The sequence below is a fragment of the Ovis canadensis genome, chromosome 23, assembly GCF_042477335.2.
Source record: "Ovis canadensis isolate MfBH-ARS-UI-01 breed Bighorn chromosome 23, ARS-UI_OviCan_v2, whole genome shotgun sequence".
NCBI lineage: Eukaryota > Metazoa > Chordata > Mammalia > Artiodactyla > Bovidae > Ovis > Ovis canadensis.
The window spans coordinates 56,831,441-56,856,033 of NC_091267.1; the positions used below are offsets into that span (position 1 = coordinate 56,831,441).

A 24,593-nucleotide genomic window follows, 5' to 3' on the forward strand; every position below is an offset into this window, starting at 1 on the left:
CAAGAAATGGGAGTCTACTGTTACTTCTGTTTCTATTTTACATTTTATGTTAGTACATAAACATATGTTTCTGAAAATCAATTTTACTTTTGCAGAACAAAAACACCCTCATGAGAATAAAGCTACCAACTAGAGAAAAACAACACTGTCCTGGTTCATTATATCTGCTGCAAGTACTCAAGCTGCTTACTCACTGTTGTAGCAGATGGGATAATCTATTTACAAACTAAGTATTCTTGTGTAACTCCAGGCCAGGTTTTAATGGGCCAAAAGTACCTAATTTTTCCAGTTATTTCAATGATTAAATGCTCAGACTCTCTTCTACATGAAACTTCTACCTTTTTTAATGAAACCATGTTCCCAGCTGGGTTTCTGAGAGATAAGCAAAATTTTACAAGAGGCTAAGGAGCACACAAAGAGGTGGGCACAGGCTTTTCCATCTCAGAAGCCAGCTGGACCCACCATATTAATGTAAACACACTTCTCGGGAGGAGGGGAAAAGCCCCGTGGCTTACACAGAGCGCAGTTACCCGACGACAATACACTTGACACATGGTTTACCTGTATACTTGAGTCTCCCTTTATAAACTTTGCTCCTTCTATTATAGTCATGTAGGAAAATCTGAGCTGATCTGGAGTCTGAATCAGTCCCATTCGGTATTTTCTCATATTCAATAACAGTTGTTTAATGTTAATATTGTCTCCTTTTTCTATCTGCAAGAGAGGTAAACATTATTCAAGCCTTTTGTTGTTACGAGTCCAGAAAAGAGAAGCAGTCCAAGATAACCACTAAGGGCAAGCCGGCCCAGGCCAGCATTCCCTGTCCATGCAGCACAGGGAAGACCCACGGCTGACTCCTGCCAATAGTCATCTCACTTGTGGTGGCCTAGCGATTGGTGATTGGTCGAAGGAAGGATTTATGCCGAGCGCTGGCTTAACATAAGGATAAATAGAGAGATTAGTGCTCTTCTTTTTTAAGGAGTCAATCTTTTCATTGGGTGCCTTCATATCTGTACACAGCAGCCTCATGTCTGTACACAGCAGTCTGTGGAAGGCAGCACCCAAGGGGGTGGAAGAGAGAGACCCACGGTGACAACACTGCAGATGATACGTCAGGCCGCTGCTGCTGCAGTCAGGCTGAATCCACTGTGCCCCTACCCCACCCCACCCCACCCCAAGTGGAAGAGAGAACAGCTGCTACAGTAACTTTGCGAGGGAACTGGTACACACATGATCCAGTTTTAATATCTACCATCAACAGACCAGATGCTTAAGAGTTCTTAAACACATCAAAGCTCACTTACATATAACAATCAGCTTTAGATGGAAGCACAGGGTATTAAACACAGGGTATTAAACAGTGACGTCTAACATGCCCTAAAAGGAAGACAGGCACATGCCGGTGCCCCAGTGGGGGCTGGGAGGGCTGGGGCGGCACACGGCCCTCGGGCACCACAGGAACCTCAGGGGGTGATGTCAACACCACACTGACCAAGGGGCTTAGACAGTATGTGTTCCTAATGCACTGATTCACTTAATTCTCACAACAGTCCTGGGAGGGAAATACCACCACTACCCACAGTTTGTAAATAAGGAAACCAAGGCAAGAAGGAATTCAGTATTATCTTCCAACTGATGTCTGAAAAATACAGTGGGTGAGGGAGACAACCTATCATTTAGCTAACACAAAGCTACCAGCATCAGTCTCCTCCCAGAGCTCGAGGATTATCCTGGTCACAGCCCCATCCACTCATCACAAGCAAGAGGCAGCTGAAAGGATGTGAAAGAGAATTTTTGGTTTTTCTAAAAAAAGGCAGATGTTTAAGTTTGAAAAGCACAGTTCTGGGATCCTGGTATTTGAACTTAACTTCTGCCAGTGGAAACAACAAAAAGGTATGGGAGCCTGAAATGAGGCCACTTACCAGAACAAGGCAGCTGTCCACCAGAGAAAAGGTGCCCGACCGCCCGATGCCGGCACTGCAGTGGATCACCGCAGGCCCGTGCTCAGGGTTCAAGGAGCCAGATTCCCGCACTTTGAATAAGAAATTGAGAAACGAAGCTGGTGATTCAGGGACTCCAAAATCTGGCCAGGTAGTATAATGAAAGTGAGATATTGTTCTGGTCTCACCAGTCTAAAAAGTGAAAATTAAGGGGGAAAGGTTAGTTCTAAGTTTTTTCTTTTAAAAATATACTGCAATAAGATGTGTTTTGTGTAATGCACCATGACTTTTCATTTGGTTGTTGATAATCACACATACAAGTTTGGGAAGATTTTCTTTAGGAGAATTTGGAATATATTAATAGCTAACACTTTTGTTAACAATTACTATTTTGTAGGTACATTGTAAGCTTTTTATGTATTAACCCATATAACAATCCCATTAAAATCCATTTTCCAGGTGAGAAAACTGAGGCAAGGGTTAAGTAATGCACCCAAGGTCACACGTAAGAAGATGGCAGAGTAGGACTGGAGCAGCACCTGGGTCTCCTTCACTGACCTGCACCACACATGCTGCCAGATCCTCTTAAATCACACATCATGATGAGTGAATTCTCATCATGAAATTTTATAAATTTCTACCAGTATAATTTCACATCTTTACTGATTTCCTGTTTAAGAATTTCAAAATTTTGGGCCTTCCCCAGCGGCTCAGTGGTGAAGAATCTGCCTAACAATGCAGGAGACATGGTACTGATCCCTGGTCTGGGAAGATCCCACATACCACTGGACAGCGAAGCCCAGGAGCCGCAACTACTGAGCCCAGGTGCCCTAGAGCCTGTGCTCCACAAGCAAAGCCACTGAAATGAGAAGCCCACATACCACAACTAGAGAGTAGGCCCTGCTCGCCGCAGCTAGAGAAAAGCCCACATAGCAACGAAGATCCAGTGTACCCAAAAGCAAATAAATAAATTATTTTTTTAAATTTAAAGTTATTTAAAAAAAACAATTTCCAAATTTTTAAAGATACAATCGTCCCCGTTATAAGTTATCTTTCTGATTCAGCTACACAGGCACAGAGGAACAACTCAAGAATTAAAGACACAATCTTTCCATTTTTAACTGAAACTTCTCTCTTAATTGCTGTTTTCCGCATGGTAATAATTCCCAATCCTAGAACTGTTGACATGCCTTGGCTGATGTGCTGATAACTTGGTTTACCAACATGCTAAATGAGTCCTGTCTCATACAGCCTGCCTGGCTAGCTACTCAGCACCGCTTCCTGGATATTCCCAACAATCTTTATTTCTGCCTAACTCATTATTGAAAACATCCCTCAGCGTTGCCAGCGGCCCCCCATCCCCAGGAGCACTGCTCTGCCACCTACTCCTCATTCAGAGGGAGCAGGGACCCACTAACACGTCTCTGCACAATTTTCAACCCAGGCACGTGGTTAATGTACATCTTCCTATAAACAGGCCTGATGGGCCAGGCCTGAGGTTTCAGGAGATGTTTAACCCTCCGCTGCAGTCCTCAGCCACCATGCTGTGCTGACCACGCACAGCTGGCCAGACTTGGTCCCCTAGGGCCTGAGCCAGGTCAAGGTGGACCTGCTAGAGCTCCAGGCCGGGCAGGGGTGGTGCCAGGACACTGCTCCCACGGGTGTGGCCTATATGGTGCAGTTCAACTCTGCATCACACCCTGGCCCCAACCTAAGGTCACCCCACAATCCTGGGCGACCACTTGCTTTTTCTTCGCTTGAATGATGCTGGCTCAAGATCAATGGCCTCTTTCTTTCTTCCAAATTCAGGTCACAGTGTCTGGGACTCTCAAAGCCAGTTCCCAGAAATGCTCACCACTGTTTGTATACTACAGTCTTCTGCACTAATAGATTTCTGAAAATCCATCTTTTTCTTCCCCAACAGGAACGGACTAAAGAACTTCTTATAGGTAATTTTTTAAAAAATTAATTAACCCCTCCTGAAACAAGACACGAAAAACACAGCTCACAAAATCACATTAATACCCAAAGGGCCATGTGAAGTAATAGGAGCCAAATGTTTACTGTTGTGGTATAAAAATGTTTATGTGCACAACTGGAGGCCCTTTCCCTCATTTCATATTGGAAAAGTAATGAGAAGGGGGAAGGGTTCCAGAGCGGGGAGAGCTCAAATGAAATTCATCTCTACACATGGACCCCACAACTTCCAATAGAGTCCTGTTCTTCACACTGCGAACCCACGACTTCCAACAGAGTCCCCAGTTCTCTACAGGCGGACTCCGCAATTTCTGACAGAATCCCAGTTCTCTACACATGGACCCCACAATTTCCAACAGAGTCCTAGATTTCTACACTCGGATCCCACAACTTCTGACAAAGTCCTTGTCTCATACCAGTGGACTCGCCCCTTCCTCCTCCGTGGTCACCATGCCCTTGGTCCTCCTTCTGTGATGCCCAGTCCAGGCTTCCATCCCTTCTCACTGCTGCCCCTCACACCAGACTCCAGCTGGTCTGCACACACCTGCCAGTCCACACATCCCCGAACCATTTTCTTCAGAAAACACTGCATCGTGCACACCACCCCTGCACAAAGACGTTAGCACGTACTGTTCTTAGGGTAAAATCTCATTTACATTTTTTTTTAAGAATTCTAACTCTAGTCTTTGAATAAGATGACAAGCTCAGAGTCCATGAAGGCCAGGAAGCTGGTCTATGAGCTGAGTAGGGACAGACAACAGGAGCTATGAGCGTGGGGGTGAATTGTGTGTGCCATACAGAGCCATTCAAATTCAGGTTAACTATTACTATTATCAGTTTGAAGAGGACTATAAATCTTCTAACTATTATTAAAAAAAATCTACAAAGCTCTGTGGCCCAGGCCCAACTTTAGGCACAGGCGGAAGGTAGCAAGATTGTGTTTCTAAGACTTTCATACGCCCAGTTTCATCATCTGCTAATGGGGTTTGAGAAAGCACTTACTTCACAGGCTCCAGTGAGGAGTAAACAGGCAACCCCCACACCGGTGAAGCCTGAAGAGACACAGGGACACGAGCTGGCGGCCTTAATCACAGCCCTAACACTTTCAATCAACTATGACCTCTCCACGATTCCAGTCTCCTCATCTGTGTTTCTGCTCCACCTGGAGAGCAGTAAGGTGTTGACCCTGTCCCCCTCGAGGTCACTGTCCTAGTCCAGTCTTTAACCAGCTCCTGCAGGGCCACTGCAATGGCCAAGCTAAATACATGGTCACCAAAAGTCACTCTGGGAGTTGACCAGAAGCCCAGGTGGTGAAGAGAAGAGAACGGTATGCCAGGGGCATTAGGGCCCAGTTCTAAGCAGAGGGAAGGGTGTGCCTGAGACAGGCATGGACAGGAGAATTGGTGGGTAGATAAGTGGCAAGGGCAGGTGGGCTGGGGCCGTGGAAAGGCTTCCAGAGCCTTGGGGAAGGACTCCGCATTTCAGAAGAAGTTCTCAGGGTGGTGAACAGGGGACTCAGTGTACCCACTGTAAGGACCTCAACACATTAAGTGACCGAAGCAAGAAACGGGCACAAGCTGGATGGAAGGTGCACAGGACAGACAGGAGCCTGGGGGGGCAAAGCTGGGGCAGAAGAAACAGAACTCAGCACAACACTGTCTTCCAGGAACTCAATCACCTAAACCTGACCGAAGACACATGGAAAACACCAAAGCGCAAGTAAACAGAAAAGCCCGAAAGGCAAGTTCTCCATGTGACCTTGGATTTTAAAAGCCCCTCAAAACTACCTCCACAGCTTAAGCCATTCAAAAGTAAAATGGACTTGGGGGCAAAAGTTCAGACTGAGCTCTCATCATGATGCTGAAAAGACTGCTGGTGCTCCACTGCTCCGTCAGACATGTCAGATGCAAGGTCCCCTCAGAGTAGGCCTGACAGGGCAACTCTGCCCAGGTCGGTCAGGAGACTCCTCTAGAAGCAACCTGGTGCTCTGACCTCAGGAACAAGAGAGGCAGCCCTACTTTATCAGCACCTTCTCCCTCAGCTCACCTGTCTCCACTGCCCTGGCTCCTGCAGGCCCTCCCAACTCACTCCATTCCCATAGGAGCCCTGACCCGGGGGAGCCCAGAACCTCAGGCACCATCAGAGCACTAACTCATGCAGTCATGGTGACAACCCCATGAGGGAAGCATGCCATCACCCTCGTTTCGCAGATGAGTGAACGTAGGCACAGAGATCAAGTACAGGACTGGTCACACGGCCAGGAGCAGCAGCCAGGATTCAGGCCACTTGGCTCCTGGGTCTGAATGTGACTAATGCAATCCTGTCTCACCCACTAAAATGCTACCTTATCCTTCCAACACTGCTCACTCTCACTACAGACTGTGAAGTAGAACATCAACTGCTGCTGTTCAATTACAGTGGACTCTGAACACAGGCCAGTAAGAAACCAAACACTGCCAGAAACTGAATCGCAGGGGCTGGCCCACTCCCAGGGTGGCCTCCGCTTCAGGAACTTTAGAACCAAGGCTCTTTCCACAACAATTAGACTTGGTCCCATGTCATTAGAAGTTAGGAGATCTGGAATTTGGCTAAGTAATCTATTTATGGGAAAAATCCATTAACCTAATAGATTTTTAGGTTATTTTCTTTTAGTAAGAAAAACAGGATTAGGAGTTTATCTACATTGTAGGAAGACCATGGGTCAAACTATATACATGTGAAAATACTTCACAAGCTGATAAACAAAATACAAAAGTATTTTATTATTTCAGGTGTAATCAATTCTCAATCAGGACAGAGAAAAATACCTATGCCAATCTCCTGCTAAATCAATTTTAATGCCACAGCAGATGCAGTACCTAGGATACATAAATACTAAGAGAAGATGATTCCCAGAACCATGAGAAGTTTATGGAAATGAAGTTCTGTTTCTGGGAATAAGGGCTGGACAACCAGTACCAAGTAGCAGTTGATGTATTTCAGTGCAGCTTAAGATACACGCAAATGAAATCACTGGTGCAAAACACACACAGTGAGGAGATTTCATAAAGAAGGCCCCTCCCTGAATGACCTCAGAGCTGAGTTATGTTCTCACACAGGCTGGACCCAGTCAGACGCACACAGTACACACCTACACTTATGTCACAAAGGACAGGTGTTTTAGGAGATAACCACAAAAGATAACTCAGCATATCTAAAAAGTGTATATACCTCCCTTCTCCACAAATTTTTTTTTCTTTTGGATTAATGATCACACATTAATACTCAATTCACTTAATACTTAACTAAAATAGTATCTCGCTTTAGAGACCAGATACATCCCTGAAGCCATTTCTGGGCAAACATTTTCATATTTTCTAGTTTTTCTAGTTTCTGAATGCATCTCAGAATCACTCTTAGTTCATATTTTTTTGTTATTCTAAATACAAACCAAAGAAAGCAAAGAGGTGAATGGGAAGAGGGGGGACTATCTTGATGCTTAGACAACAACAGTAGGCTCACAACCAACTGCGTGCCTGTTTCTCACCCAGGCACCAAGGAACGAGTCTTACATTTTTGGAAAAAATCCAAATAAATATTGATGAGGTCATATGGTAAATTTATTTCACCATTTTGACCAGCTCAATAAAGGCACATTTCCATGTGACAAACCCTCGAATTAGCAACTCTCTCCAAGCATCAAGAACAAGAGCTAGCATTTCCCAGGCATGCTCTCTGTACCAGCACCTTTGCACATACCTCCTCATGTGATACCCATGTCTTCACTCAACGTCACTCAACGTCACTCAAATGCAAACAGAGAGGCACCACAGCCTCCCCCTAAAGATAAGGAGGCCTGGGCAGGGATCACTGAGCAGCAGCACTGGATGTAAACCCAGGCTGCCCAATTCTAAAGCCCTCTCCCTCAATCTTCAACCAATTATAATACTGATCAGTTGCTCAGAATCCTCAGGTATCAACCTGAACTTCACAATTCTTAGTTTCCAGCATTTCTTAAGAATTCTCAGAGAGCCACCACATATGGGAACAAAATCTATGAGGACATGGTTATGGCGGTGAACCATTACAGGCATTGCTACAATGAATGGGCTGCCCTAAACTTCAAATCTAAGAACAAAGAATAATCCTTAAAGTCACCACATGAAGCCCCATAGTCTGGGCACAAGCAGTCTTACCCTGGTGTTTCCTAACTGCAACAAATGGACCGTGTAATAGGACTTCACGTCCTCTGACAGGAACTTCACACTGAAGCCAGTTTCCTTAAACAGCATCTCCCGGTCATCTTTTGTAGGCCAGTACTGTGCACATTTAACCTAAAGTTAAGGACATAGACATAATGAAACCACAAAAAGCTGGAAAGGAAAACAAACCACACACAAGCTATATATTTTTCAAGTACCCAAATCTAGAGACAGTCACACTATATTTGATGTTTAATGTATTTTAATAAGATTGACATCTTATAAACACAGTTTGTAAAATGTTCTTATAACTTACACACTTAACAGATATCATGTTCATAAAATGAAAATCAAGTTGTCATTTCTAGAGCAGGATAACCTGTATTTCAACATCATACTGGTATTTACTCAATGTTTCTATAAATATAAAACTCTTGCAAGAATTGTATCTTTAAACAGTACCGAAAGGCTTTATTTTATAAGTACTTTTCATAAGCTATAACAAACCTAGACAGCATATTAAAAAGCAGAGATATCACTTCACCAACTAAGGTCCATCAAGTCAAAGCTATGGCTTTTCCGGTAGTCATGTTTGGATGTTGAGTTGGACCATAAAAAAGGCTGAACACCAAAGAATTGATGCTTTCAAACTGTGGTACTGGAGAAGACTTTTGAAAGTCCCTTGGACAGCAATGAGATGAAACCAAGTCAATTCTAAAGGAAATCAACCCTGGACAGTTCTTCACTGGAAGAACTGTCGCTAAAGCTGAAGCTCCAATACTTTGGCTACCTGATGCAATGAATCGACTTACTAGAAAAGACCCTGATGCTGGGAAAGACTGAGGGCAGGAGGAGAAGGGGGTGATAGAGGATGAGATGATTGGATGTCATCACTGACTCAAAAGGCGTAAATGTGAGCAAACTCTGGGAAGTGAAGGACCAAAAAGCCTAGTGTGCTGCAGTCTATGAGGTAGCAAAGAATTGGACGTGACTTAGCAACTGAACACAACATTTTCCATAAATATCTGCCAATCTGCTACTAAATACTATATATCTAGAGATAACATTGCATACTTACATACTAAAAGTCAAGGGAAAGAATCAGAAGATAAGCCCCCTTTACCTAGAACTGTTACGTTTTGGCAGAACTACTGATGTGGAATTAACATTTTGTGACAATAAAAGCATCTCCCCAAAAGCCAAACTGTGAGGCCAGCAGGCTGTGGTGAGGTGAGCTAGAGCCATTCACTGGGAAAAACACTAGGAAAACATCCCTATAAAATATGGTCATTTCTCCTTTTAGATATCACAAACAGCTACAAATAACAATCAATAGAAATACTTCCAAAACAAATTAATGCTATGAGCTAATACTTCAAAAGCTGCTAAAAGACATTAAAAAAACAAAATGACATAAGAAGTGAAAGAGCATAAATTATAACAACTCATAAATGACGTGCCAGAAGAGAAAAAAAGAATCAAAAGTAACAGAACACATCATTTCATAAACAAAGACTAATTGATTAAAGGGAACAGGGCTGTGAATAAACACGACAGATGATGCCTTAAGAGAAAAAAGACATTTTTAAAATAAAAAAGAAATAAAGAGAGACCAGTAGGCAATGAAAATCTAACACATATGTGTAACAGAAGGCCCCAGGAGAAGAACAGTAAGGCAAGCAAGGGAACAGAATAGATGTCAACAAGTATAATTCAATAAAAATTTTTCTTTAAAAGAAAGAAAAAAAATGCCTGAAATCACATAATGAAATAGCACACTCTGTCCCTGGACAAACTGACCCAGAATGACCAGCACAGACACATTTCAGTACAATCAATGGGATCTGAAGAAAAAGAAATCCTTTGGGTAAAAGAATAAGTAACTAATAAAGGAAACAGAGTGAGATGTGCCATTGTGACAGGAACATGCCAGAAGGAAATGGGTAACACCGTCAAGTTGCTCAAAAAGCAAATGTGAGCCAGAGATTTACATTCTGCCAAACAGACTCTTCAGCATCAAGCCAGCAGAGGTATTGTCATCAACACACAAGAAACTGGGACCAGGGCACCCATCCTTAGGATCCTCTGTGTGAGCTACACACAGAGCAACCAGAGAGACTCAGCGACAGATGCTTATCTACACAAAAGGGACTTAAGAGACTAAAACATGCGGCAAACGCTGATGATGGAGGTAAAGCACAACTTGAGAAAAAGAGGATTAGAGAAAACATTTTAAACTGTTTTCAGTAGTTATTGTAGTGATGGACTTGATTTTGTTATTACAAGTACTTTCTGTGTGCAATATGGGACAGAGTAAATGAGTAGAAGACATTCAACATCACTAGTATCTCTGAGAACCAGAATTCATGGTGAATCAACCCTACAGTCCTAAATTTTAATATCAGTATTAAATATCAGAATATCAGTACCAAAGGAAAAAAAAAGAGGAAGAAGCATCAGTATCAGTACGAACACTAGTGTTATCTTAACATACAAACATAATTTTCCTTAACTCTGTTCACTGAAAAGACCAACCCATAAGAACAAAGATTACTATTTTTGCTGTGATCTTGAAATACCGCTGCTCACCAAAAGAAACCAAGGCTTCTTAAAGAAACAGCTGATTCGCATAGGAAAGCACAAGATAAGCCTGCAACAGGGAGTCCTTCCAGACATCAAAGGAGCTAGCAAGACTCTTCGGTTTTTGTTAAAAGAATTCAGGGCCCAACCCAAAAAGCTTATTCTGGCCTATGAAGGGACAATTTGACTACAAGTAAGAATAACAACGGGCTTCCAAGGTGGCTCAGTGGTAAAGAATCCATCTGCCAAGCAGGAGGCACCAATTCGATCCCTGCATTGATTCCTCAAGATCCCCTGAGGAAGGCATGGCAACTCAGTCCAGTATTCTTGCCTGGGAAATCCCATGGACAGAGGAGCTTGGCAAGCTACAGTACATGGGGTCGCAAAAGAGTTGGAAACAACTTTAGCGACTAAACAACAAGGATAATAACTGCCATGGAGTGAACTCAATCAAGGTGTTTAACAAACTCATGACTTCACAGCATTGATCCTCTCCCGCCCCCACACCAAGAAAACCTAAGTGGTGACATATTGAGGATACGTGGGAATCAACTTCTTCTGAAAACTGCTTTTCCTACATCAAGGTGGTAGGTAACTAGAGTGGGAGCCTCTTTTTTTCAATAGAAGAATTTCAACCAAAAGTCAAGAAGAAACAATAAAGCTGGAATATCATTATAATACTAAACACTGACCAGCAGCAGCTACTGACATCATTATGCTGACAAACAGGATATCACCACACACGAGGTGACCTCAACAATCAAACCTGACTTTTGTTGAACATCTGGATGAAGGTGATTTCTGATTGCTGGTGGCAATCTTCTCTATTACAATACTTATTCTGCAGAATGAGAGATGAAACCCATAATCCTCCAGCTGGCAACGATGCTCAAATGTCCCAACAACAGCACTGCATAACTTGGGTCTGTGGGTCACCGTGGAAGCATGAAAACCACTGCAGGGGTTATGCTGACACTGCGGGACACCATGGTGCAGCAACAACACTGCAGACTGAGACAGACGAGACGCACCGCCACTAGCACTGAAAACCGGCAGCTGCGAACTCGGAAAAGCAAGAATTCGGGATCTGAAGGAGCAGAATAGCCTAGACCTCAGGCCTGGAAGAGACCTGACAGGTAACACTTTCTAATGTTCATGTTTGACAGAAGGACCCTCAAGCCACAGAAGCTGAAGACTTAACCACCATCACACCACTAATTAGCACTGGATTTTAAACTGCACCTCAAATGTGAATAAATCTATACATATCAATACTCACTACCTCCTGACATAAGAGCCCATGGTAGTTTATAAAGGTTTTAGAAACCTGTCACTTCAATCCTTCATAAAATTTCCAGGATTCTGTTAATAATAAAGATTCTGAAAAAGCCTATGAATCCCAAATATCTAAGTACCACAACTGGCCAGTACTCACTCCATTATACTTATGTTTGGAGGGCAGTGGTCCACAGTTGTTATTTAAATATTTAAGGTAATAAAGGAAAATGATAGATTAGTTCCAGTTAGAATCACCCTGACTCTAGTTTTTAGTAATTAAAGGCCAAAACTAATGTATGACTATCCCAAAAGAAATAAGAAAATATTTATAAGTTAACAATCACAGACTGTACAGTAAGTTGTAAATACCAAGTATTACTCACCGATTCTTTCTCCACAATTCGGTTTAGCATGACAACTGCTTTGGTCTTTTGCTGCCAAACCATGAGCCAGAAATGACAACCTGTATTAGGAAGCGGACCCTGTAAGACAGAGAAGAAACAGCAGGTGAGAGGAGAGGGGGACTGACGCTCCAAGGACATGCCTTCCAGGAAGCTTCACATCTGAGAACAGGGGATCGGGTCATAGAATGTCAATCCAGACTCTAAACCCCCCTGAACTAAAAACAGGTCTCTATTAGTTGGATTACTGATTATCAACGATCAAAACTGACTTTTATTTACTTAGGCAGAAAAGAAAAATTTCCAGGCTGTCAGGTAGCTCTCTGAATTGAGGGATGAAGAAGCAGGCTTGGGCAGGAAAAAAGGCCAAGACAAGATTTTGTCCCAAGGGGTATGGGCTTGGGGCAGCACTCCCGACCAGTCACCACTGTCACCCTTTGAGGGCACTGCCATCCTCAGGTGGTTGCAGTGCGTGCAGGTTAACAGGTTTGACTGTACCTTCAGTAACTCAACAAGCAGTTACCTGTGGGTTGCCGGGGGCTGGGTCTGCCTAGAGCTTCAGCTCCACACAGGAGACAAGGCCATTCGAGTGGCGCTGCACTAAAAGCAGCTTCAGGGCCATCGTATCCCAGCTCTGTAGTGGATGTTCTGGAAATATTACTCCATGCTCTCAGTTATACCAATGCTAGAAGGGACCAAGAACCCTGAAAAGCTGCACCTTCAGGTTTGAGGAGCCATTCCCCTTACTGAGTGCATATTATTCAAAGTTTGAGCTACTTCCAAAACCACACAGTGCAAAGATAAAAACAGCCATGAGAAGAGCCCCAGTAAAATGAATGCCTTCTCTTTCATCTAAAAAAATGGATGGATCAGGTCTCCAATGAAGTCACTGCTTAGTGTGTACACACACACACACATTCTAGAGTGGTTCTAAAAGGGAAAGAGGGGTTCTCAGCTCTTTCACTTACCAGCAATACAACCTATTATCTTCTACAAAATGGAGCTCTGTACCAAGGGATCAGCAGGTATACATTTTTAATTTTCATAAAACTCAGAGGAAAAGGATGACAAAAATTATAAGCAACAAAGGACAAGCGGAATAACTGCAGTTTCAATAAACATTTAGTGTCTCTGGTTTTTGCTGTCCTTTGAAATATTTTCTGTGCATGTTCTCTGTCCCAAAATACTAGGGACAAAGGCAAAAGCAGTCCCAGCTGTCACAGAGCTTACGTCCGAGGTGAGGAACAGAAACACACCCAGCCCCACCTGAGCGAGGGCTGAGCCTGGGTATGCAGGAGCAGGAAGGGTACCAGGGCAGGGCCTTAAAAACGAGGAGGTGCTGACACAGCAAGGGGAGAGGGGAGGGATCAGGTCCATTCCCAGTGTCAGGGCACTTCTGGGAAAGAAGGTGACACAGAGAACCCACAGGAAACTACACCTGCCAAGTGAGAGGTACTCGACCCCAGGAAACAGTCAACGATCTCTTCTTTACAGAATGAAGGAATATGACCAGATTGGTATATCACAAAAATTCCTCTAGAGGAATTGTTAAAGATGGACTAGAAATGAGGGACTGGTTGCGGAGAAATAAGTTGAAAAGCTACTATGTTGGTGTAGATGAAAGAGAGCTCCAGAGAAGGGCAGGGCAGCAGAAAACAGGAGAGAATTTGACAGATGAGGACAGCTTTAACCCAGATGACAAAAACAGGACGGGGGCTAGCTTAGTGTAAAAGAAAGAAGGAAAAGGAAAAAAGAGTTTGACACAGAAAAGGAAGAATTTGTGACATCAAGTGGTCCTGTGGGTGGATGCTGGAAACTCTGGGGCAGGGGTTAGGGAGGACTCAGGAAATAATACAAAGCTGAAGACAGTGAGTCCACTAGAATGAGGGCAGAGGGCCTGGGTCAGGACACAAAGGAAAGCCCAAATGGACAGGAGATTTAAACTAGGGTATTAGTTGGGTATTTTCTTTTTCATGAAGAAATTTACAATGTTTTATAAAAGGATTATTACTATCATTGAAAGAAAGTGAAGTCGCTCAGTCATCTCCAACTCTTTGTGACCCTGTGGACTGCAGCCCACCAGGCTCCTCTGTCCGTGGGATTCTCTAGTAATTACTATCATTACTACTATAATAAAAAGCAGTAACAATGCCACAATGAACACTCCATGGAATACTCATCATATTACCTGGCACTACATGAGTTTTTATTAGCACTATTCTATAGATCACAGAGATACATATTGATTACGTATACACTTGACTCCTGAACAACAGAGGTTTGAAATACAGGGGTCCAGATACAGACAGATTTTTCAATAAGTACACAGTCAGCCCTTTTAGGCATGGTTATGCATCCTTAGGATCAACAACCTCAGATGGCAAACTTAATACATGATTGTGACTCAATGAATCTGTGTATGTGGGGCCAGGACAGAAGGGACAACGATAGGACATGAGCACCCAGGGGCTTTGGCATTGCAGAGGGTCTTGGAAGCAAACCCCACGGTGCTGCAGGATGATGCTACACCTCAGGGAACTGAGGAATGAATCCAGGGGCATATCACAATTTCAGGGCAGCAGATCTGAATAATTAAAACCAGAGCCATGCAGCAGCCTACAGAGACCGTGTGGCCTCACCCTACTTATTGTATGACCTTGGTAAAGTTATTTGATGTTCCTTTGTCTCTTTAGATGACTCCTCATGTTAACATAAGGATAATAAGAGCATTTATCACAAAGGGTTATCCTCAGGCTTAAGTTATATAAAATATAGAAAAATGTTAAAAATTGCAAGCTGTTACTATTTACAACAGTCAAGACATGGAAGCCATCTAAGTGTCCATCCACAGAGGAATGATTAAAGAAGATGTGTGGTACACATATGTAAAGATCTGTGGTACATATATACAACGGAATATTGGTCAGCCATAAACAAATGAAATAATGCCATTTGCAGCAATGTGGATACACCTAGAGATTATCAGTCTAAGTAATTCAAAGACAAATATATGATATCACTTATATGTGGATTCTAGACTATGATACAAAAGAATTTATTTACAAAACAGAAACAGACTCACAGACATAGAAGGTAAGCATACTTTTGGTTACCAAAGGGGAAATGGGAGGAGGGATAAATTAGGAGTTTGGGATTAACAGATACACACTACCACATATAAAGTAAACAACAAGAATTTACTGTGTAGCTCAGGGAACTATATTCAACATCTTATAATAACCTACCATGGAAAAGAATTTGAAAAAGAATATATAGAGACGTATACGTGTATACATGTATATAACTGAATCACTTTGCTTCACATTAGTATCTAACACAGTATGGTAAGTCAACTATAATTCAGTAAAAAATAAATAAAAGATTGCTAGCTGCTGTTAATTTTACTTCCCTCTAGGATGTGAAGTTCATACTAGCAGTTTTATGAATGGCTGTTTCATTCACACAATGTTGCCACAAAGCAGGCATTCAAAGCTTTGCTGGATGAACGAACAGGATTCAAGCAGACACCATGAGTCCAGAGTCCAGCCTCTTTCTTAAGAAACAAACGTTCAAAATATGGTTCCAGAGAGCTGAACTGGTGAGTACAGACTAGGTGGGGGTGAAAGCTGAATCAGAATCTTGGGAAACAATTATATTTTTAGAAACTAAGATGACAAAGAGGAAAGGATAAACAAGAATGAAAGAAAGAGAATAAGAAAGGGTGTGATAAGGAATCTAGGGTAATTATTCTATTTTTAACATGGTTTTTAAAAACAGTAAAAATTTTCAACTCTAAAAATGACTATTAAAAACATCATGAATACACGTAAGAAAAACTTCAAATATAACAGAAAATAGCAAAGTGAATTCTGTATTTTTTCCTAATTCACAGAAACAATCGGTACTAATAGCATGTGTATAATTTATTTAGCCAGCTCCTTACAGACTGTTTCTGTCCTACTATTTTTGGTCCTGTGCTATTAAGTTATAACAAATACTCTCACATTTACCTTCATGTCTTTATATATTAGACCTCTGAGTACTATAAACTTTTAAATCTGTGGTTCTGACAAGTGAGAAGTGGTAACTGATTGCTGGTTTAAATTTAGAAAAATTGAGCATCTTTTCTATATATATTGTCTACCTTTACTTCCCTGCTGTGAACTGTGAATTTATGTTCCTTCCCAGTTTTTTTCAGATTTTCTTTTTGTTTTTGACTTATAGGAGCTGCTTTATGCTAAGTAATAAAGCGTAATTAATTTTTGTTTCCTGTAAATTGATAACAGCCTAAGAGTTGATAGTTACATTCATCTGAATATCTTACCTTTTCAACAGTTTTCACTTTCAGTAACAGGTTATTCTGATCTGAAATGGGTTCTTTAAAAATCTCAAACATTATAAGTATACAGTTTATCTTTTTTTCAATTTAATTATAGTTGATTTACAATACTGCGTTAGTTACAGGTATACAACAAAGTGATTCAGTTACATACATATTTTTTTTTCAGATTATTTTCCATTGCAGGTTATAACAAGATACTTAATAATACAGTTTATCTTTGGAATAATTAAAAATCACTAGGGAAATGGCAGCACTGTTAATTAAATCTGTTTTCTGATAAACAAAGGGTAGCTGGTGTGGATAAACCCAAATCATTTCTGCTATCTCAGAGTGAAAGAACGGTGCCAATGGAGCACGGGTGTGGCCGGTGTGTTGAGAAGGGAGGAGGCTCAAGGGGTCAGTGGGCTCTCAGGCCACCCCATCAGTGGTCCCGGCACCTGGCTCACACCCTCACCTAACACCCAAGACTTGTCCATACTGAAAACACACGCCAGGCCAGGGCAGAGAAGAGTTTTCGCAGGGCCTCTGGTTCTGATTCAAGTGAAGAGAAACAGAAGGAACAAAGTATCCACCAACCGAGACTTTGTACCAAACTTACAGCAAGGAGGACAGCTAGCCAGAAAAGAACCAGCTGGCCAGACCTAAAGCACAACTTTCCTGCCGAGAACATGTAACAGTAACAATTGCTTTTATCTTAAATATACACAGCTGTAAAATATTATGTTACCATTCATTACAAAACAATTGAAAAACCTGAAACAGCCATTTGAAACAGCCAAAAGAAGTCAGGACACACTTTCTGCTCCATCCTAAAGCAGACCCCAGGAATGGCGGTCAGGCCTCCACTCAATGCCACTCCACTTGCCTGGGTTAAGATGTAGCTCCTCTGTGCCTCCTCTATGTCAACTAAGCTGGCATTGATATAATCATTTTCAGCATTCTGCAGTTTAACACGACTGTGATCATCTGAAACAGAAAATGATAAACCATACCATCAATTCAAACTTGCATTTCTTTTTTATATGAATATTAATTTTCTGGGTATTTACAAAATGACAGAAAAAAACAAAGAAAAATAAATTAGCATCACAACTGAGTCAAATCCCAAATTATTCCTTTTTTTAAAAAGTTAGTGCAAAGATGAAATCCTTTTGTTTGTTACTGTGTGTTAGAAGGAAGTGCTGCTGTTGGTAGTAGATTAGCTGCTGTTTAAGTAGAAAAACTGATCAAAGAGTAAAACATAGTAAAAAGAATAAAGTACCGATCTTTCCAAAAGAAAACGGATGGTTAAGACTCCTTATGCTTAAGAACTAACAAGTTTTCCTACAAAAATCAACGGCCTCCAAAAAATAAGACCGGACAGATCCCACCATAACTATGTTTCATTTTCTTCCTGCCTCAACAGATCTGCATTCAGCTATATTTCAATAATTTTTATGCTTCTGAACTGTGGTGTTGGAGAAGACTCTTGAGAGTCTCTTGGACTGCAAGGAGATCCAACCAGTCAATCCTAAAGGAAATCAGTCCTGAATATTCAGTGGAAGGACTAATGCTGAAGTTGAAACTCCAATACTTTGGCCACCTGATGTGAAGAACTGACTCACTGGAAAAGACACTGATGCTGGGAAAGATTGAAGGCAGGAGAAGGGGACGACAGAAGATGAGATGGTTGAATGGCATCACTGACTCGATGGACATCAGTTTGAGCAAGCTCCGGCAGTTGGTGACGCACAGGGAAGTGCTGCAGTCCATGGGGTCACAAATAATCAGACATGACTGAGCGACTGAACTGAACTAATTACGTTAAGTGCTAAGCTATATTTAACACATTTGGAATAAGCTATATTTAACACATTTGGAATATTCTAATTCTGTAACAGACAAGTACAAGTGCTTCATTAGTTAGGCTGTGTCATATACTTCTAGTTTTTAAATGTGAAGATCTCACAGATTTAGAATTTGTGCTAATGTAAACAGATGGAGCACAGAACTTTACCTTCTATCACTATGGTAGGAGGGAAGATGCTAAGAGAGGAAGAATGCATTTAACAACAGGATTAGCATTCACTTGGAATATTAAATACACGCCTGGCCGAGTCACAGGACTGAATTACAACCTACATGCATCTTTGATGTCTAGCTGGAGAATACCTTCTGGTATAAACTGTGCCCCTCAAGGAATACCAAATAACCATTCTCTTCCTCACTCTTAAACTAAAAGAGTTGTTCATATTATCTCCCTATGAAAGAAAATGTTAAACAGTTTTAGTTTCACACATAATTTATATGAAATGTTTCTGCTGGATTGAACCCAAGACCTCTGTAAATATTACATGTCATTGGCCAACAAGAAAAGCGAAGATCTTGTTATAGTAAATCACTTATACTAGTGTTCTCGGAAAGATGATGTCAATAGTCACTTTTTTTTTAAATAGTCACTTCTTTTTTTTAACAATTTGATCACTCTTTAACTGTTATGTGAGAGAGTAAAAAGTTCAGCATATAATAAAGTCCATATGCCTCCCAGATAACACCAATCAGAAGAACAATGTATCCCTAAAATTCAAATTCTGCTAAAATATAATCCCAAAGGAATGTGTTTCCTCATGTTGTAATCACAGCAAGAACACAAATGGAGACTAATCTTATCTATTGCACAAGTGAAGAAGCAATTTGCAAAAGAAGCAAGAATCCATAAACGCCAAGTCTCCCCTCAAAGGGAGTTCCAGCAGCCAAGAGCAGCCTTCCATAAGCCAAGAGAAAGACTTCAGGGGGGTTTTCAGGACATCTGACCCCTGCCTTCTGGACTCTGCACTGGATTCACTATTATTTTCCCTCCTGTATTACTCTACACCTGGTGTCACTCCAGGTCATTAAATACAAGAGTCACATACCCCAAGAAGCACAGATGGGTTCCCCAGAGCCCCGATTCTAACTGGTGGGGAGCAGCAGGATACTACAGAAACAGCACCCCGGAAAGGAAGGAAATCCTTGGCAAACTCTAGCCATTTAGAACTGGCTTCAAGTGTTGGCTGAACCTATGTTTTTGCCTCGGGACTAATTAAAAAAAAAAAACAAACCCTATACTTATATCATTTTAATTCTTCTGTTCCACTAAAAGAGATTTTTTAATAAAAAATGAAACTCATGTAACTTTTTGATTCAGAAGAGAATCTGTGCAGAGAAAAAAACATGAGTTTCTTGTGTTAAATTAACACTGTCTACAAAGTAAGTATACACATTTCAGGAAGTGAAACTATCAAAGCCTTTTTATGAGGAATTGTGACTCTATGATTTATATATTCTCTAGCAATGGTAACAAAGACAAAACCTCTTCTCCCCTGAAGACTCACTCACCATGTGGTCTGAAATGCCTGTGAGGGTGACCCAGGTCCCCTTAGAACCCGAGGTCAATGTCTCCTCTCCCTGCCCATCAGGTCTGGTCAGCCCCAAATCTGTGAACAGTTCATCCAAACCAACCTCTGACTTCTCAGGAAAAAGCCTGGGAAGTGACCTGCTCTCTCCTCTCCCATAGGAGCTGATTCTACCTACGGACCTCTGAGATGAGACTATCAAAAGCCAGAGTCCACAGACTTCCTGGGGGTCCAGAAGCCAAGACTCCACACTCCCTAAGCAGGGTTTGAACCAGTTTTGACCCTGGTTGGGTGATAAGATCCCGCATGCCGGAAACTAAGACCTGGTGCAGCCAAATAAATAAACATTAAAAACAAGCAAACAAAAACTAAACATCCAAAATAGTAGAGACCCATAGCTTCGGGGCATCAGCAAGGGGCAAGCCCACAGCACCTCCTCCTCATTCTAAGCATACTTAGAGGGTTACTCCCTCTCCCCAGTCACGTACAGGATCCAGCAAAGGGAGAAAATGAACATGATTCAAACTGTACTGCATGAGAGGCCACAAAAGCAACCAAACCACACTGCACAGGAAATCTGATTTCTCAACATCTAACACCACCAGCAGCAGGACGACCAAGAACAAACACTTTCCTGCACAGCGGCATCATCGTGGGGGACAAAGAAACACACGCCCCACAGAACCACGGCCCTCAAGTTAGATTAGGCAAACTTCCGATGAAGAGTCCCCATGCCTCCCACCTCACAGTCTGTCTTCTGAGAAATGGTTCCATCTGTCAAGAAATGACTGGCTTGAGCTGCCTGAGCTGACAACACAGATCAGCTTCCTCTTTCAGTACTGCCACAGTGAGCTCTTTCTCCCACCCCACCCACCTCCCCACCCACAGTTTCACCCTTTTCATTATTGTAAAGGCATCTCCTTCTGGAAAGTCTTCCAGGTCAAGCAGGAAGGGCTCACATTTATGCTGAGGCAGAGATCAGGAATAATTAACAGAAATTGGGCAGAAGACCAATCTCCCCGCAAGTCAGGCTCCATTCTCAACCAGGAGTAGGGTGGGGGCCTATGTTTCCAATACTGATTTCCATACTTCATGGTAATTCCCTGCAAATGAGGCAAGCATCTGACAGTGTCAGCCCCCTTCAACCCTACAAGGAGAATGCTGTGTGCTATGGTTAGTCACTCAGTCATGTCCCACTCTTCAAGACTCCATTCCAGGCAAGCATGCTGGAGTGGGTTGCCATGCCCTCTTCCAGGGGATCTTCCCAACCCAGGGATCAAAACCAGGTCTCCCACATTGTAAGTGGATTCTTTACTGTCTGAGCCACCAGGGAAGCCCAAGAATACTGGAGTGGGTAGCCTATCCCTTAGCCAGGGGAACTTCCCGACCCCGGAATCGAACTGAGGTCTCCTGCACTGCAGGTGGATTCTTTACTAGCTGAGCTACCAGGGAAGCCCACAAGAAGAATTCTCAAGGACAAATAATATGAACTTTCCCTCATGAATCAAGTAGTGAACCAAAAGCAGTTCAGTTGTTTCCTCTGCCCCCACCCCCCCCCCACCGCCCCCGCCCCCGCCAAAAAAAATCCTGCTGGCTGAATGGTTCCTTCTCTGACTACATAACCAACCACAGTCTGGGCAGGACCCACAGGATACACCTGAACAGCTCACTTCCTCCACCCCAGCCTCCAAGCTGAGCTGTGAGCATTTCAGTCTCCATCTCACCCTAGAGAAGCAGGAGCAGAGGCCCAGAGGTGCCCTTGAGCCCCCTACCCCTGCGCTGCCTTCCACCCTGCTCCCTGCCTCCACCTCCCACACACACACACACAGTCACCCTCCTGAACACCTGGCCCAGGACTTCTCCTCTCGTGGAAGGCCCCCGCCTGCATTCCCTCACCAGATGATCTGCTGTCTATAGTGACCACCTTCCACACCCTCAACATATACGCTAGAAGCCAGACAACCGGGAGAGAGACATTATGTGTTCCACAGCCTCCAACCAGAGGCCAGCTGCCCACACGTTTCCATCTCTCCATCCGCCGTGACTTCAAGTTCCTAACACTTGACAGAACAGTGTTAACTGAACATTCTGCCTCCAGACACCCCCAAACTTTAAAGGGCTCTTGAATCCACCCCCAGAGTCTCTGGGATGGAAACAGGACTTGGGAGGTGTCCTCACAAAATGGGTGAGATTCCCAATGCAGCTCAACCATGGACACCTTCCCCCTCCAATACCACACAGGGGTCTGGCACAGTCATGAGCAGCTTACCACTTCCCTTGAAACTCAAACTTCTCTTCAGAGAAAGAGCCTTAAGGCTGGAAGGGAAAGAGAGAAGGGGAACGAACATCTTTCCTTTCTACCCACAAACCCTAGAGCACCCGGCAAACCTCTCAGACCAAGTATGCATGCCCCAGCCCCTGGAGCCCATCCATATTCCCCAGAGCTCACCTGCTCAGAAAGGGGACGGCAATGAGCAAAACAACCAAGTAAGTTACATGTCACACAGCAATAAATCCTCTGGGAAAAAGAGTCCCTGGGAGAAAGAGCCCCATAAAAGGGAGCTGCGTTGGGGGAGGTGGGGGGGGGGTGCCACTGGGATTCTGAACAGGTTGGTCAAAGCGGGCCTTGCCATGCACTGACACTTCAGCAGAGACTTGGAGGGGGTCGGTCACATGAATATCTGGGTTGAGAGTATGCCAAGCACAGAGACCGAAGACTTTACAACATGTACGGGCCTCCCATCTGGGGACACAAGAGCCTGTGCCACCAGCCCCAAGAACAAAGGGAAGAGGAGCCTCTGCAACTCAGGTTCAGAGTTGAGAAATCCTGAACTGATTCATTAGCCTCAACTCATGAATCCAACTATCACAGAAAGGGAAATCTACTTCCCTCTTCTTGTAGCTACTACCAGGCACGGTATCTGAACAATCTAGGCTGGCAAGTGCTCAAGCACTGTTTATACAATGAACTCCACAAAATGTTCATATTCAAATTGCTAACTTGTGGTGGAATCTTTTTAGAATGACAGATCACTACTCAGTTCAGTTGCTCAGTCGTGTCTGACTCTTGATGACCCCATGGACTGCAGCACTTGCCTGTCCATCACCAACTCCTGGAGCTTGCTCAAACTCACGTCCATTGAGTCGGTGATCCCATCCAACCACCACATCCTCTGTTATCCCCTTCTCCTCCTGCCTTCAATCTTCCCCAGCATCAGGGTCTTTTCCATCAGGTTAGTTCTTCCCATCAGGTGGCCAAAGTACTGGAGTTTCAGCTTCAGCATCAGTCCTTCCAAGGAATATTCAGGATTGATTTCCTTTAGGATGGACTGGTTTGATCTCCCTGCAGTCCAAGGGACTCTCAAGAGTCTTCTCCAATACCACAGTTGAAAAGCATCAATTCTTTGGCACTCAGCTTTCTTTATGGTCCAACTCTCACATCCATACATGACTACTGGAAAAACCATAGCTTTGACTAGACAGATTTTTGTTCGCAAAGTAATGTCTCTGCTTTTTATTATGCTGTCTAGGTTGGTCAGAGCTTTTCTTCCAAGGAGCAAGCGTCTTTTAATTTCATGGCTACAGTCACCATCTGCAGTGATTTTGGAGCCCAAGAAAATAAAGTCTGTCACTGTTTCCACTGTTTCCCTATCTATTTGCCATGATGGGACCGGATGCCATGATTTTAGTTTTCTGAATGCTGAATTAGAAGCCAGCTTTTTCACTCTCCCGTTTCACTTTCATCAAGAGGCTCTTTAGTTCTTCTTTGCTTTCTGCTGTAAGGGTGGTATCATCTGTGCATCTGAGGTTATTGATATTTCTCTGTGCAATCATGATTCCCATTTGTGCTTCATTTAGCCCAGCATTTCACATGATGTACCTTGCACAGAAGTTAAATAAGCAGGGTGACAATATACAGCCTTGACGTAACCCTTTCCCAATTTGGAACCGATCTGTTGTTCCATGTCCAGTTCTAACTGTTGCTTCTTGACCTGCATATAGATTTCTCAGCAGGCAGGTAAGGTGGTCAGGTATTCACATCTTTTTAAGAATTTTCCAGAGTTTGTTGTGATCCACACAGTCAAAGGCTTTGGCGTAGTCAATAAAGCAGATGTTTTTCTGGAACTCTCTTCCTTTTTCAATGATCCAACGGATGTTGGCAGGGATGTTTGATCCCTGGTTCCTCTGCCTTTTCTAAATCCATCTTGAACATCTGGAAGTTCACGGCTCATGTACTGTTGAAGCTTGGCTTGGAGAATTTTGAGCATTTCTTTGCTAGCATGTGAGCTGAGTGCAATTGTGCAGTAGCTTGAACATTCTTTGGCATTGCCTTTCTTTGGGATTGGAATGAAAACTGACCTTTTCTAGTCCAGATCACTATTAAACCTCCCTAAACATCAGCAGGTGAAACTATAACTGACTTGAGGAGTGAAGTAACTCAGCAAAACAAGAGCTCAGAAAGCTCTAGGACCTTTCAGTAGAGGCAACTGGAACAGTGTGGTCAGATGAAACACTGGTCA

General features: G+C 42.9%; 1 protein-coding gene across 5 annotated transcripts in view; it reads right to left on the minus strand.

Annotated features, from left to right (window-relative positions):
* PTPN2 (protein tyrosine phosphatase non-receptor type 2) overlaps window positions 1-24,593 on the minus strand; it is a 65,663-nt gene that overhangs the window by 15,012 nt on the left and 26,058 nt on the right. For all 5 annotated transcript variants that reach the window (XR_011252383.1, XR_011252384.1, XM_069568964.1 and 2 more), the window contains exons 3-7: window positions 17,565-17,665; window positions 12,340-12,438; window positions 8,093-8,230; window positions 1,923-2,132; window positions 562-714 (exon numbers count right to left, since the gene is read on the minus strand). Coding sequence is in view for 3 of the 5 variants with exons in the window: in XM_069568964.1 (XP_069425065.1) it covers window positions 562-714; window positions 1,923-2,132; window positions 8,093-8,230; window positions 12,340-12,438; window positions 17,565-17,665 (701 nt within the window). In the remaining 2 variants the exon portion in view is untranslated. The remainder of the gene's footprint in view (window positions 1-561; window positions 715-1,922; window positions 2,133-8,092; window positions 8,231-12,339; window positions 12,439-17,564; window positions 17,666-24,593) is intronic.